Source organism: Panonychus citri, unplaced genomic scaffold (genome assembly GCF_014898815.1).
Source record: "Panonychus citri isolate SS breed McGregor unplaced genomic scaffold, ASM1489881v1 Contig00101, whole genome shotgun sequence".
Taxonomy (NCBI): domain Eukaryota; kingdom Metazoa; phylum Arthropoda; class Arachnida; order Trombidiformes; family Tetranychidae; genus Panonychus; species Panonychus citri.
This window is the reverse complement of record NW_026515506.1, coordinates 593,721-611,219: the sequence shown is the minus strand read 5'-3', so window position 1 is coordinate 611,219 and position 17,499 is coordinate 593,721. Positions and strand designations below refer to the sequence as shown.

Genomic DNA, 17,499 nt, shown 5'->3' with positions numbered 1-17,499 from the left:
GTGTATGAAATTGATGATTTCGTTCAAACAACAGAAGTTAAAATTTCAACTACAAATGAAGACGATCTAAATCTTGTGCTGAGATACCTGCCGACCTTAGAGGAATATAATAGCTTCGCTAGAACCCATCTGATTAAAGAGGAAGACTATTTGACAACTGATGTTTTTTCAGAGAGAATGGAGCCCTTTTTCTTGAGCGTCACCTCAGCTTGGTGGTGGAACAACAACTGTATGACTATAGAAGCGGTAGCCAATGAACCTCTTCGATATAAAATCTACACGTTGAATGACTTCAACAACAATGAAGAAGCATCTCAATGGCTTATGGCTAGTGACCCTGAATCGTTGATACAATTAACAGGAGTAGAAGTGGTAAAGATAAATAGAATGACTGATGAACTAAATGGTTTGTGCTTCACGTGTTCAAATAATAGAACTGATTTGGAGGAAACGCTTTGGACAATAAAAATAAGAGGAGAAGAATTTATAATGGCTGATGATTTCGGCCTTGAACAGTGCAACATGTGCTGTGCCCATTATCAATATGAATTTGATCATGAATGCCAATCTCAGCCAAAATGCACTGTATGTTTAAAAGTCAGATGTGAGAGAAATCAAAGAAGAGGTCACTGCATAGGAAAGATGAAATGTGCTGATTGCACTGATAACAATCAAGAACCATTGGATCATTCAACCAATCATCATATCTTCTGCAACACCATGAAAGCGACCCGTCAGTGGATGGCAAGGAATAAAGAATTGATTTATGGCACTGTGTGATTAACTGCCTTCTCTCATCCAATTGCTGGTTATCTAGATCTTCCATTCTATGAAAAATGAAGCCAGTAGTTAAATAGAGTTTTTTAGAGCACAACATAGAGTTAAGGGACTCGACAATCTGTGGGTGCGCCTAAAGACCAGCGGTTTTTTCAAATTTACTTACTTGTTCGTCATCTACAAATTTACTAGCAACATCTAACATTCCAATGTTTTCCATCAATTTCTGCCGTTGGAATGGATGATTAATATACTTTGGGACTATACAGAGATATTCCTGCGAAAAACACACATATTAATCATAACATCACAATTATAAAGTTCTACTTACATTACATGGTTGGGCTATTTGAGATTTGACTCTTTTTTCTTTCTGGCCTTGCGAATAACTAGACATTTTCCGCTTACCTGACATCGAATTCTAACAAAAAAATGGACACGTTGAGAATTTTAAGAAACTGTTAATATAGAAAACTCACCAAAAATTCGAAATCTGCCATTAAGGTGGAAAATTAAGTTGAAAGAATGTTACACAAGCTTAGTTGATTGAAAAAAAGGAAAACTAAACACGGTGGTCGACACCGTGAATGAGTTAATTTGATTTAAAGAATTTTTTATTACATTGATCAAAAAATAATCTTATCTAATATAGCAAAGTATTCTATTTATTTAAGAAATTCATCAAAATCGTAAGTATTAAGAAGAATAAGTATATATATAATATTCAAAATTAATGATCGATTAAGCATTTTTGATTTCAATTGTAATTTTTGCAATTTCTCGTTAATTAAGAATCTTAATTAAGAATATTGAGAATAGTAATTTAATAACGAATAGTTCAAAAATTAATTAATTACACGGACAAGTTTCCGTGTAAGAAAAAAATTGAAATTCCCGGCTAATCTTCTAATATCAGCTGTTTTGAGTCAGCTGATTTAGTGATCAAATGTGTCATTTAAAATGTAAATAAAGTGTCAATTTTTTTGAATTGTAATTTGAATATCGCAATTTATATCTTAATTGTTGTTAATTATGTCGAAAATTTATCAATCATATCGAAGTAAGTAGAACTTAGATTAATTTTCCTCTTATCCCTTTACCTTAAATCATTAATCACTAATTTGCTTTTTCTCTGTCTTTTCTCTGTCAGATTTTTTTTCGATGTACAATCCACTTTATAAAAGTAGATTTGCCACAATTTTTTAACCGCTTATAACATCGACATTTATGTGAAAAGTCATTACCATGTTGACCTATCAATTCCAAGGAGACCCTTCAGGGTGGAAATTCCATATTTTTACTTCACCGTTTCCGGATGTTTTTTTATCCTTTTATACCAAACTAGATGATGGTATAAATGAGCAAATTATTGGTTCAAAACCGCCCCCAAGGATAATCAAACCTCTTTCAAAATAAGTAAATAAGTAAATAAGTAATAGATGAATACACCTGTCGGCCAATTCAAATAAATTTGATCCTCAAACTGTTCCAGTGAATCAACTAGCTCATAAGTTCACCATCGACGAAAAACAATCACCACAAATGAACGAACCACGAAACTTCCAAGTGTTGGTTCATTTCTTTAGATCGAATTAGAGTAAAAACAATTACAAAGATTAACTAAAAATGAGAAAAGAGAGAACGAGATTAGTAAACAATGTGAATGGAAAAAATGGCCAAAAGATTCACTTAACCAACACTTAGAATGTGTTTTTCTAAGTGTTGGTTCATTTCTTTAGTTACCTTGCCGATGATGGTGGCGATGATTTAGATCGAATTAGAGAGAAAACAATTACAAAGATTAACTAAAAATGAGAAAAGAGAGAAATTAATTTAATTTTTAGTTAAACAATCAATTGATTCTAATTAAGTGATTTAGGCCCGTATTCACCAACCGTAATTAAATTTGAGTCTAGGTTTAAATCAGCGGATCACAGCTTTTGTGTTTCACCAACTATGATCAACTCTTGATCTCGGATCAGATTTAAGTTTAGGTCAATCTAATTAGAGGATTAAAAAATCTTGTTTCACCAACCGAAATCATCTTCAATTGATCTCGGAAGTCTTGATCAAAATTTAAACTTGGTAATTACCACGATTAACTTTTGATTATGACTTTTTTTCCTCATTTTTTCCATTCTTGCTCATTTTTTTTTGAATTTTTTTACATAAATTGATCGTTATGTCCATTTATTATTTTTCTACAATTTTCGCTAGCGTAAAAAAAGATTTTTTTATTAAAAAAAATATTAAACAAAGATATTAGGAAAACTTGATCAGTGTAATCATACAACTTGTTAATTGTTTGGAAATCAATCTTAATTTCAAGTCTTTCCATAAACAATTAATTAATTAATCTCCTTCAAACTTACCGCTTTTGTCTAAAGAAAAATATGTTTTATTGTTTTGATCGTTGTTTTTTTTATGATCGGTTGGTTAAAAAAATTAATTAAAAATTAGGGGTAAAAATGCAAAAATAGGGAATTTATTTATGTGATGCTGCATCACAAAGTAACAAAGGCGTGGCTTTGTTACTGGATAGTTCAGAAACTACCCCCCAGGCTTCTCAGCCTTCGTGTTACAACAAAATCAAATAATAACAATACAAATACTTTAAATTTACAAATTATTAACAAATAATAAATTAATTTAGAAGTTAGTCAAATACACCAAGAAACAATTATTCTGCAAAGATAAATGAGAAAAATAAAAACAATAATTAGAAAAGAGATTCATTGAAAATAAACTTGGTTTGTTAGGTTTCATTGGTCATTTTGTTTTCAAACCTCCAAGGAGATTTCAATTGTATTTTTCACTAAAATTTTCTTCCTTTTTTATTATTATTTCATATCAATCTGATCACTAGTTTAAAATACACATGTTGATAACAAAATCACAATTAAAAACAATAATAAACAATTAATTTAATCACAATTTAATTCTTAACACAAAAACACGTTTCCTAAAAAAAGACCTTCTTAGGGACAATTTCCTAATTAAATTAATATTCAATTGATTTGACTTCAACTTGATTTGAACCCAAAATCAAAGAATCGGGAATCAACTAATCGAGCTTGGTGAAACAACTTTTTAGTCTAAACTCGGAATCGGTCTGATCTCAGGATTAGATGATCACTGCTTTTAATTACGGTTGGTGAATATGGGCCTTACAACATGAAGTAAATATGATCAACCAGAAACTAAGTGTTTCGAGTTGATCATATTGTGATCATATTCTTATTAACTAGTGTTTAATTCAATGAAGTTAATCAATAGATTCTCTAGAGTCTAATTAAAGTAATAATGAAAAAAATGATCAAATTAGTGTTAATTATTGATTAAAATGAATAAACTAATCACTGCCATTTATCGTGTACGCGATTTGTTCGCGATCAATGTAAACAATTAATAGCAATTAATCAAAGTTTAATATTGATATAATATTTTTACATCTAATTTAATTAAATTTAAATAATTATCTACCATTTATGATATTAAACACATTCAAGTTCAACCCATTCACGGTGTTTTACACCCTGAAACAATAAAACTCTTAACAATCAATAAACATTCAAACTAATTAAGTTAATTGATTCAAGTTTAATATGAGTATTTTTCATTAGCATTTGATTTGATTAATGATAGACCAACAGAATTTGTCTGAAATTGTTAACACATCAATTTATGTTTCTTTTCCTTAAAAATCGTCTTGTTGAACAATCAGACATTATTGTTAACGATTTGTACTTATATCCGATTTTCATCCTAAATGAATTTGTGTCAATCGTGTTAAACATTAAAATTGATTTATCTTGACATTAAACACATGAAAATTGATCTGACACAGGTAAATCAAGATTAAACTTGAAACTGTTATGTTAATTATGATTGATTATTATTGTTTGAAATTGTTTAGACTCTATTGGAATGAATTAATATAATTGTGTTAACTACTCATGATTATTGTCCATTATCATAAATAAATTTTAAATAATAGCCACAAGTTTTATCAATATTAAACTTTGATTAATTGCTATTAATTGTTTGTATTTTTTGTTTGTTTACATTGATCGCGAACAAATCGCGTACACGATAAATGGCAGTGATTAGTTTATTCATTTTAATCAATAATTAACACTAATTTGATCATTTTTTTATTATTACTTTAATTAGACTCTAGAGAATCTATTGATTAACTTAAATTATCTAGAAAAATTGATTAAAAATGAAAACAATTAAACTTATTTAATTTAAGTATCCCAACAGGAAATTTGCCAAAGTAAAATTTGGTGTTAAAATTTTCGATAATATTTATTGTAGCCCGGCTTCAGATCTTCGAGCGTTAAATCATCCAACATTTGAACTGTTCCATAAAACGAAGTACCCCAAGTTGCCCTTTGATTGGTAAAATAATCGAATGATTTTATCTCCCTTACTCACTTGGTGGACCTTCGGATGTACATTTTGTTTCCGTTGAAACTGAGACCAAATTGTCTCAAATTATTGGATAGATTATAATAAATGTACTAGGCGCTGAACTAAGATCAACCGAATAAGATGAATAATAAGACCCGCCAACACGTGAACCTGAAGAGGTTAATAAAAGAGACACTTACCTGCTAATCGATTGAACTACCGACCAATTTAAACCAATGGTCAACATTCGGCCACCATATCGAGGCTCGAATATTTTACTTTGAGGATATTCAGCTGGTTCTCTAGTGTCACTATTGGTACAAGTGATTGTGTAACAAAAATGAGGCTCATGAAGATATCGAACCAATTCAAAGGTCACACTTGAACTATCATCGGGTTCCAACTGAGTGGGAGTGATATCTTCCAACAGGGAATCCAATGGGGTTTCAATCAAGTTTTTCAATTCTTTCAAACTTTGATTTCCTAGAAATTCATTTAACTGAATCAGATGACTGTGCCTGTTTTGGTTACCGAATATTTAACCGAAATTTATATAACTGATGCTTGTATGATTTGCTTACCTAATTTTGTTATTAAACTTTTACTTTTGTTTACAATTCAGTTGTAATTGTATTTCGACTCGAGACTGTTGTACTTGATCTTCGTGGTGGATTATAATTTTTCCTTTTCTCGGTTATCTGGGCGATTGCTTCTTCTCCATTAGCATTTAATGAAGGTGACAGCAACACTCATATCTAACTTTCAAAGATGATAGACATGGAAGTATCCGATCCAAGGTTATCCAATTCCACATGATAGAGTTTCTACTGAATAAGATTTTAAGAAAATTAATTGTGATCTAATGTTCGAGTATCTTTCGAGTTCAGTTGACTGAATTTTTCGATAACTAATATGGAATGAAATTCGAGTTGAAATAAAAGTTGGTGATTAAAGATTATAATCTTATTACTGTTAGGAATAACGATGAAATGAAAGGAGAAAATTAAATGGATAATTAGATTTGATTATTTAATTTAATTGTGAAAATTGCGATTAATTTTTCAAGATGAACGAGGAAACAATTAATGTTGTCATTGGTTAACCGAGACTTTGAATAGTTGTCAGTGACAATCAATTAACAATTAAATCACCGGCTTATCAAGTACTAATATTCAATTGACTTGATGATAATTTCACAATTACACGATTCAATTATTCTCATTGTTTTAATTATTTATTTTCATCTTCTTATTAAAATCATTGATGCAAAGTTTGTTTTAGTCGATAAAAAAATTAACTTGAAGAATTACAATTAAATTGATGCAGAAAATATAATTGTAAACAAAGAGATGTAAATCAATACCGATTCAAAAAATTTTCATTACAGAGATTAATCATTTGATTGTTATTAAGTATAAAAGGAATCAAGATGATTAAGGTTAACAATTAAGTTTTAATTACTAACGAAATGAAGTCTTTGATTATTCTCGTTGCTTCTATTGGCTTTGCCTCTAGTAAAAGTGAACCTCGTTTATCCATCGGTAAAGGACTAGAACCAATGTCCGATGAGATGATTAGGCAAATTAATTCACTTGGAACTACCTGGAAGGTGAGTGTAATTAGTGTCCAATCGAATATTGAGATTAATTGTTCTTTCTTCCATAGGCCGGTAAAAACTTCGAAGGACTTCCAAGCTCTTATGTAAAGACATTACTTGGTGTTCGAGAAATTGAACCAAGCTTGACGTTACCTCGAGTTTATCAGGAAATTAACGAAGATTTACCAGTTACCTTTGATGCACGAGAAGCTTGGCCTAATTGTACATTAATTGCACTTATTCGTGATCAAGGTGCTTGTGGGTCATGTTGGGCAGTGGGTTCAGTAATAGTAATGTCCGATCGAATCTGTGTTGCGTCTAAAGGGAAAATTCAAGTTGATCTATCAATTCAAGATGTTCTCGATTGTTGTAAAGAGTGTCAAGGGGGTTGTGGTGGTGGGATTCCAAAGACAGCTTGGGAATACTATGCAGGATCAGGTATTGTCTCTGGTGGATCATATCAAGGAACCGGGTGTCTACCTTACTTGTTTCCTCCATGCCAGCGTTGAAAATCCTCGTCCTTCTTGTGGGCATCAATGTACCTCGAGTTGTGTTCCAGGCTATTTGCGATCTTACAAGGACGATAAACACTTTGGCCAGAAACCATATTCTGTTAGCGGTACACAACAAATAATGAAGGAAATTATGACTAATGGTCCAGTTACCGCTAATTATAAAGTCTACGCTGATTTCTCAGCTTATAAATCAGGTTTGTTTGGCCGAATTCGGGTCTTCAAGAACAAAATAAAAACATCTCTTTTACCGTTGTAGGTGTGTATCAACAAGTATCTGAAGATTTTCTCAGTGGACATGCAGTCAAAGTTCTTGGTTGGGGAACTGAAAATAATGTTGATTATTGGTTGGTTGCTAATTCTTGGAACACTGATTGGGGTGACAAAGGTTAGTTCTTAGGATTTCGATCAATGTTGAACTTGTAACTGGGTTAGTCTTTTTACTTTCATCAGGTTACTTTAAAATCCGACGAGGAACCAACGAATGTGGTATTGAATCTAATGTTATCGCTGGATTACCACGAATCTGAATGGATAGAGAAATGACTTGTGTGCTTTTTTTGAACACTTCAATCAAAATGTTAACTCGCTGGAGAAAATCGATATTACATCGATTAATTGCTTTCAAGAAAATCAATAAACTCTCTTTAAAATTTCATTATTTATGAAATTAATGAAAAGACTAAATAATTTGATGGATCTTAATTGAATATAACTGAAAGAATGAGAATGAGTTGAATATTTTTGCAAAAAAATTGACGATTTAAGCTGGAGACAGTTTAAGATAAAATTAAACGATGATTAAATGAGTTAATGATATCTTCCAACAGGGAATCCAATGGAGTTTCAATCAAGTTTTTCAATTCTTTCAAATTTTGCTTACCTAAAAATTCATTTAACTCAATCAGATGATTGTGCCTGGTTTGGTTACCGAATATTGTTATTTAAATAATATTGATAGTTGATCGAGCTGCTTGATTGAATGTTAGCAGAATTAAAGTATTAATACATAATGGTGTTATCATTCAGTAATTTAAAAAAATAGTAGTTCATAAGCGCTTTTAATAACCTTAAAATATACTTTGAACTATTGAATTCTCTACTTTATTTCAGCGCAGAGAATTGAATCCAGGCCCATCAAGCACTAGAATCTGCTTTCTTCCAGGAATGAAATGAATATTTTTTGATAAAGATTATTGATGTTTATCAAAATCTAGAATTCATTCAACATTCATATTTTTGTCGACTTATTTACACTTAGTACAAAACTTTCGAAAAAACTTTTAGTATGAATTAAAAATTCCATTTACTTTTCATTAATGTGTGAACCATTTATTAAACTTTTATTTTGTTTACAATTCAGTTGTAATTGTATTTCGACTCGAGACTGTTGTATTTGATCTTCGTGGTGGATTATAATTTTTCCTTTTCTCGGTTATCTGGGCGATTGCTTCTTCTCCATTAGCATTTAATGAAGATGATTTTGGAATCTTGATTGATTTAGTAATTGGTGTTGATGTTGCAAATGATGTTTCTGTTAATATTGTTGGAGGTTTACAATCAACATCGATGTTGTTACAAGCATCAACAACCGATTTCGATTTAATTGTTGTAATTTGGTTACTCTTTGTAGTTACAGTTTCCTCTGTATCAACTTCGCCATTGTCATCAATTGATTTTAATTGACAGGGGTCACAATCTAATGGTAAACTTTGAGGTGGTGCAGGTGAAGAGGAGGACGATAAAGATGAAGATGATGTTGATGTTGATGAGGTCGATTTCGTTCGTATCGATTTTGAATCTTTCTTTATTTTCTTTTCGATCGCAATCTTATCAGGACTGTTTGGCACTGATTTCTCGACAAAAACATTACCATCAATAGAAGTCAAAATTAATTCACTTTGATCTTTTCCAATGGTTTGTGATTTACTATCACTCGCAATTAATTCATTGGATAATTTATTTGGTGATAATTTTTTCTTTGTCTCTGTTGAAGATTTTAATGACGGATTTGAACTAGAGACAGTTAACGATAGAGACGAAGATGAAAGTAGAGACGTTGAAGATTGACTTTTACCACCATTAACATTATCGGTAACAGTGGATGATTCAATTTTAACTGATTCGTTTTCAATTTTTGATTTTACTTTTTGTTTACCATTCGAATGGGTTACATTAAGAGGGACAGTTGACGTCGATTTGGTACTAGATGAACTCGTTGTTTGCGGTGTCGATGTTGTTGTTGATGGTGGTGTTATTAGTGTTGTCGATTTAGATGCTATTGAAGGCGTTGATTTGGTAGACGTGGTAGATTGTGTAGATGTCCCATTCAAAGTAGTAACTGATGATGAATTTATTGATTTAGAGGTTTGAGATTTAACCTCATTATGACCAGAGTTACGCTTTACTGTTATACTTCTCGTAAAGTTACTTGTTTCCTTATCGGGTGTTTGATGTTGATTAGTTTTCGAGGAAATTGTTACCCTTCGTCGACTAGTATACCTTTGTGAGGGTCTCCGTTCAAATCTTCGTTCGGGTTCCTTGACTATTGCTCCTTGAAGGGTTGTTTGAAATTCAGTTCGACCTGAGAAACGGAAACGACTTCCCATCCTCATGAATCCTTGTTTCTGTTTAATTGGTGTAACCGTTTGACTTGATTTGAGACGGAAAAAAGCATGATGTTCAATACAACATTTCCATAAATGTTTACATGACTTAACGGTGGGCATACGGAAGACAAAGGTGTGTTCTTGTTCATGTCCTGATTCATCGTCTTCAACAACCACCAAAGTTAATTTAGTTCCCTTAAAGTCAAGTTTAATTATCTTTGGCCAGAAAAATAATCCAATCTTTGAGGTTCCAGCAAAGACCAAAATCCCGGTCGGTGTTAGGCCAAGAAAATATTCATTGCCGTCTTTACCCAATACAGTGTGCATATCGACCCCATACATTTCGAGCCATTTTGCTTTGTTAAGAAATGCATTTTCGGCTGTCGCTGGATTCATTGATGTGGTCGAAGTTGTCGAAACTTTATCCGAATTACTCGAACCACCACCAACCTAATAACAATCAAAAGGAGAGAAAAGAAAATTCAAATTAAACTGTTAAAATAGAAAATAGAAAATCGAAAAGTAAAAGTAAAAGTGAAAAGAGGAAAAATTCATTCCAATTCTTATATATAAATGATTTCTCTTCCATGATTATCAATCAAATTATTCTCACTCTAATATCATTTTTATACGAAAAAAAGAGAATTAATAAAATTTGTTTGATTCAATCAAACAATCAACCAATTGTCAGTCATTCAAATTGTATTGATTGTAAACCACAATTAACAGTAACAAAAAAAAAGTTCAAATAGTAATTAATCAAGTGCAACAACATGAATATAAATGAATACAAACATAACAATTTAAATTGTAAATAGTGAAAGTTGATTTTGATTAATTTACTACTCTAATTTTTCCGTGAAGAAAAAAAAACTAATAATATGTCAAATTGTTGAAACAGTAATTTAGGTTATGTTTAAATTGACGGTTAACAGATGATGATAACAATAAACAAACAGAAATCAACAATTAACTAATTATGATAAGTCATTGATAATAAATGACAATCTTGACAATGAAAACCAAAACTAATCTGATTGTGTTTAAGGTAATATGATAAGTTAAAAGCTTAATCATTAACAAAGAGAGATTATTGATAATAATAAAAAATTTAACGATTATAATTAAGGAAAAAAAAGATATATTAATTATTGGGGAGGTTTAATCATGGAAAGTGATATAATCATTAGCTTAATGGTAAATGTTGACTTTCTCTGTGTTGATAATGATAATCAAGAAAGAGAGAAATGTAATTGGCATCAAATGTTAATCACTATTCATAATCAATTCTGAAATTCAATTGATTGGAAAAGGATTAACTTGGATTGAAGAGGAAGATAAGTTGAGTTTATTACAGAGTTTAAGGTAAGAAATTGAATGCTGAAGGACAGGTAATCATGAGAAGGTAAAATCTAATATGATGATGATGATAGAAAATCTTATCTTCCTCTTCTTAGTCCAAAGTCTGAATATTTTATCAATATTTCTGATCAGCTATCGGTTGGTAAGACATGAAACATGAAGATTTTATATCAATAGTCAGTTGATTATAATCAAATAACGACTTAATCATAAAGGTAATGATGATGATTGAAACAGAGACAATGAATTTAGGGCAAGTTTACTTAGTGTAAAGAGGCTGATGAAGGTGGAAATTTGTGATGATCATGATGAGGGAGGAAAGAGAAGGTAATTTTATTTTGGTAGAAAAATAAAGTTACCGAAGTGAATCGAAACATGTAGAGAGTTATTAAGAACTATGGAGATGAAAAAGAGGATTTTGTGTGTATTCAACAGGTAAGTTGTTTGGAAGATGAAAAAGGGAGAAAGAGAGAGAGAGAAACCTTGACATGACAATTATCAGGAGCGATGAGAAAATAACTTTTACTCTTGAGGTAGTAGATTGATTGTTAACAATGCAACCAGAATTTCTCAATGAATAATAATATCATTAAAGTGTATGGAGAGTGAGGAATAGATGGAAATAATAAAAGAACAGGTAATAAACAATAAAAAAAAGAATAACAAAAAGTTTGTCATTCTAAGGTGTATCTTAGCTACTACTTAGCGTTGACGGTGAATTTTATCAAGGTGAAAAAGCGATTCTGGTTACATAGTTCAACAATTCATGGATAAGCTTGTCCTCTCTCTCTCTCTCTCTCTCTCTCTTACATCATCTCTCATTGGTAATAATCATTGATTAACATCCTCATTTCAGGGGAGAAAAGATGACGAACATGAGAAACAAAAAAAACATGATTTTCTCTCCCGCTTTCTTATCATCACTGATCTTTGGGATAGAAAAAGGAGTAACTAAGATGAGAGAGAGAGAAAGGAGAGAAGATATTTGAAACTTTCTCTGATGATGAAGATCATATTCTAAGGGGAGGGTAATATTATCATGAGTTGATCATCAACTCAACAAGCAATCAACTTTTTTTTCCTCAGGTAAACTGTTCACAATCTTACTATTTCTCCCTCTCACTCTCTTCAATTCTATGGTCTTTATTTCTCCTCCTTCGTCTTCCTTTTTTTTCTGGTTCTTAATCATCATCTTTCCTCTTTCGTCTCGTTTCAATCCAATTAAATGGTTTGTAAGCCTTTCACTATGATTTACTTAATAAAAAACTCGTGCTGATCAAAAGAAAAAGAGAGAGAAACAAAATTAGAGAAAATTAAAGAAAAGGAAAGAAACTTATTAACTTTCATAAAGAAGGAAACGAAACGATATTAAGGTTCATGGTAATAACGATAAGAATTGTTTCAATTACCAGTAAACTCACCACGCAACCACACGTACTACAAAAATGTATTGTCAGTTATTGTGTGTGTGTGTAATAAACACAATCAACAATCAACAAACAATAAACAATATTTATCACAATTGAAAACCCGACAAAGTAAAATTGTCTGTTAACCTGATTATCAACAGGTAAAAAAGAGACAGTTTTTTGATAAAAGCAATATGGTTCATCTTGTTGATTAATATGAAGGTAAATGTTTCAGTTAGTTAATGAAAAACACAATTGCAATGTTTATAATGATGATGGTGATAATTAAGCACAGAGGGAGTGTGTGTGTGTGTGTGAGAGAGAGAGAGAGATGAGTCAGATAAACAATTAGATTGACAAATGGTTGATGTTATCATGATAATCATGCTTAACTATGATGTTAATCATTCACTTTGACATCTCATAATGATGATTATGATCATCATTATGAGTCCGTTTTCAGTGAATGTTGATTTCTTACCGGTTTAGGTTTAAGTTGTTTCCATTCCTCTAGAATCAATTCTTCAAGAGAATCATCTTGTTCAGGAACAAAGCGAAACTCAGAGACGAAACTTATATCATGACAATCAGATTCATAATCACCAAATTCTGATTGTAACGAGAGAGCTGCAAGTTTAGCCGTGGTCGGTGTATCACAGGTCAATTTTCCCGAAACCAGGTCTTGTTTTAATTGAAGGAAAAACAGGTAACGAACATATTCATCTTTTAATCCATTTGGATCAGAGGAATAAAATTTAACTCTCATGTGAAAGGTGTACGGAGGTCCAATGGTGATCTGTTTCTTGACCAGTTTAGTTAAATCGAGCCAGTGTTGAACGGAAGTTGTATCAGTATATTGTAAACCAAAATAATCAAATTCAGCCTTTAAACTAAGGTGACCGATAACTTCATTAAACAGTTCATCTCCTTTGGCCTTTTTGTGAACATAAGCCGTTAAATTGGTTCCATCCAATAAAATTATCTTACAATGGATATAATTTTTTTGACTAAAATTTCCGGTAAAACCTGATGGATTAACGGTAATTGTTGGCTGATCGTTTTCATCAACATTAGGTGTGGCTCCTGTTCCAATTAGATTTGATTTGGTTCGACGACGGAAACTTCTTCCAAAACGTTTAGATAAAAATCGTAGCATTGTTCAGGTTATTATCGATTATCAAAACAATATATATAATATATATATTACAATGTATTATAATCTATATATAATAATAATAAAAAATATATATAAATCTTATAATCTCTTGTGGTTTAAAGGATTAATCCAGAAAAGTTTCACAGGTAAATAAAAGCACAATATGAACACCAGGTAAATGCGAGTTGATGGATTTGATTTTGTTTTCGTTTTCGTTTTTCTCTCTCAACGAAAAAGGTAAAAGAAAATAGAATCAAAATTAACAATTACTGAGAAGATGATTAAGGAGAATGGATTGTTTTCCAAGGATAAAGGTAAAAGAAGAAGTAAAAAAAAGGTAAACACTAGATGGAAAAAATAACGTAATCATCAGGTGATTTGGGGAGAGAGAGAGAAACAGGAAAACATTGGATTGGGGAAAGAAGAGAAATGGTCAGCACACTGGTCACTGATGGAAGAAAATATTAGTTGAATTGGAGAATTTGTGGTTTAAAACAAATAACAATTTCGAATAATTAATTGATTGGTTTCTCTTTCCAGTCAAGAGATTGAAAGAAAACAAGGTGAATGTTGTTGGTTGGAAGAGAAAAGAGAAGAAAAAAAAAGTTTCTCTTTTTGTTCCTTCTACTTGATTTTGTTCCTCTCTCTCTCTCTCTCTCCTTTTGGGTTAACTTATTATTATTATTTAACAGGCAAAAATTACATGGTGGTTACCATGTTATCAAGAATTCAGGATAATTATTGTGATGTTTTAATTGTGTCTCTCTGGTAATGTCAATGTAAAGATGATTTGGATTGATTACTTTTCAAAAAGCACATTTGGATAAACACAAGAAAAAAAAAGATTAACACAAAAAGGTAAGTTGATAGTTTGGTTCCTTTTGATTGTTGAAGTTTAACATTAATTACCTGTTGATTTTTGTTTCTCTGTTTAATTACTTAGGATACTCGACAAGTTGGTTCATAGTTAATCACATAATCAAAATGGTTACAAATACTAATTGGAACAACAAAGACCCGCACCCAATAAACAATAACAACACTTGAACATATTCATTGGTTTTCTCTCTTCTCTCTCTCTACCTTATTTTTTATTTCTCTTACTCACTTTTCTCTCTCTCTCTCTCTCTCTCTCTGTTAGATTTTTTTATTAACTCTCAAGGTAGAAAGAGAGATGATAAAAGATGATGATGATGATGAAGAAGGAGAAGAAGATGGTGATGTTGATGAGTTTTAATGACGAATAGAATTTATTGAGAAGAGAATAATTTTCTTTCTCTTTTTCCTTTCTTTCAGTTGGTTTCTTTTTTCTTCTCTCTTTCAGATTTTCTGGTAAACAAGTTGATGGATAAAAAACAACAACACCAACAGTTAGAGATTAATATTAGATGAGAAGAAGATATTTGGTCAATAAGGTTAATCCATAGGAGAAGAAGAAGAAGAAGAAGAGAGAGAGAGAGAGAAAAGATGACGATTAATACACTTAGTTTATCACTGGAACTTATGGTTAAAACATTTGATGGATTTCCAAGGTGACGATGATCTTATTGTGATAAATGATCCAAATGATGAGAAGAAATTGAAAAACAAAAAGATTATCACAACAGAAGAACAAGATTAAGATTATGAAGAAAAGAGAAAAACAAAGATGGAGAAAGAAAAGAAAACACTTTCAACGGAACGAAATAGATGAGAACAATTTTGCTTTTCTCTTTTTAGAAAAGAATGTGAATTCTATTTACCTGTGATGAGAATGATGATGTTGTTTGATGATCAATAACAACAAACACACACTGAAAATGTAGAAAGAACATTAGAAAGAGAAGATAAACTGAGAGAGAGAGAGAGAGAAAAAGAGAACGAGAGGTCAAACCCTCGCAAAAGAATCGTAACCAACAAACTGGTTTAACTTCTAGAATCGAAAACAGGTAATCGTCATCTTCTTTTATCTTCATAATTTCAGGTAAACTTTTTCTTCTCTCTTCCAATTTTTGTTCTTTTTACTATTATTCTTTTTTAATTTTATTCTCTTACTCTCTTCTTATATTCGTTACTATTATTCGCTTTTATGGTTCGCATTTGGTTTTCGTTTTTCGCTTCACAAGAACAATTTCCTTTTTCTCTTTCGTTTATTATAATTATCATTTTCTCATAATTTTCTTTCTAATAAAATAATAACAGAAAAAACTATCAAGGTAACTCACTAATTCGTTATCAACGAACCAAATGATTGCGAATCATAAACAAACTTATTTAGCCTTAACCTTTCACCTTTCTTCGTGTTAATGTTATCCAAACATCTACTTGTTACCTTGGACATTCAACCTTGACCATTAAATTGTTCAAAGATCAATTTTAACGCGATTAACGCGCATGGAAATTTATCACAACTGATTAGCTGATTGTTATTCTCGGGCACATTTTCTGATATTTACCTTTGACCTCAAGTTATTTTCTTATTTTCTATTGGCTTCATTGGAATTGAAAGAGAGAAAAGTTTTATAATTTGGATTTTTATTTTTCCAACAGAAAAACAATTAACATGAAATCATGAATATCTAGACCAATTGAATGGACATTAAGTTGTGGTCACTTTGGATTGATCATTATTGAGAAAGATTCGTGGTCATCATCGAGGACTGACCGACATTTTCTTTGGGTCAAACTTAATGTTAAGAGATAATTATGATGAAATTATCATTAGTTTATTTCTAAAGTTTTCATCATCATCAGAATCATGGTCATCATTGTTTACAATTAAACACCGAACGAGTTAAAATTTAGTTCCAACTACACTTTTCGGACCTTCGACTTGATTATATTGATAATCTAAAAAACATGACTTACAGAATCATCATCTTAATTATCATCATCATCATTCATGATCGCAATCATTAACAATAGTCACACAACTTATCCAAACAATTTGATGACATTTACTGGACAAACGGGAGTTAACGTTACAATTTAACTGACCCCTAACAGGTCAACAATCTAGTCAATGCATTTACAATTACAATGGACAATTGTAAATGATTATGAGAGATGAAGAAAAGCTTAATGAATGAATAACCATTAAACTGATTGGGTATCATCATTATCATTACAATCAAACATCATCATCATGATTGAGGCAAATGCGAAAATCATAATCAACAAATTGAGTTACATCTTTTTGTTATCATTTATTATTGTTATTTTTTAATTCTCTTTTCATCTTCATCATCATCATCATCTTCGAATGTTTGACAAAAGGATAACAAGAAAAAGAAAATAACAAAGCGTAAGCGGCCTCATCTCGATCTTAATCATAATAGTGGACACAGGCTACCGATTCAGAACAAAACTCTTCTCTCTCTCTCTCTCTCTTTGTTAACTCTATCATCTAATTATCTCGATTAATCCGTTAATAAGAAGATTGCAAAGTTGGAGGTGGAATAAAAAAGAGATTAAGATTAACGAAGTTTCATCATCTTCATCATTCAAGGTGAAAAAAAAGAAGATTGAAATTGTGACTAGACTTTCAAATCGAATCGATTATTTAACAAGTTCGAAACTTTTTTCCACCCAAAATTCTGGGTCAGTTTCGATCTGGTTGAGTAAAATTTTCCACCTAACAACCAACGCAATCAAGGGGAAACACCATGTTAATTGGGTAAAA

General features: G+C 31.2%; 1 protein-coding gene and 1 pseudogene across 1 annotated transcript; one reads left to right on the top strand and one right to left on the bottom strand.

Annotated features, from left to right (window-relative positions):
* The first annotated feature begins 6,262 nt into the window (after positions 1–6,262).
* Positions 6,263–8,470, top strand: LOC128388650 (cathepsin B-like; annotated as a pseudogene).
* Positions 8,471–8,602: 132 nt separating this feature from the next.
* Positions 8,603–15,635, bottom strand: LOC128388645 (band 4.1-like protein 5). Its single transcript, XM_053348074.1, has 3 exons — positions 14,748–15,635; positions 13,164–14,640; positions 8,603–10,361 (listed from the first exon to the last, which is right to left on the bottom strand). Exons 2-3 carry the CDS (start codon positions 13,836–13,838, stop codon positions 8,655–8,657), a joined length of 2,382 nt encoding a protein of 793 aa, XP_053204049.1. The 5' UTR covers positions 13,839–14,640; positions 14,748–15,635; the 3' UTR covers positions 8,603–8,654.
* Positions 15,636–17,499: the final 1,864 nt, after the last annotated feature.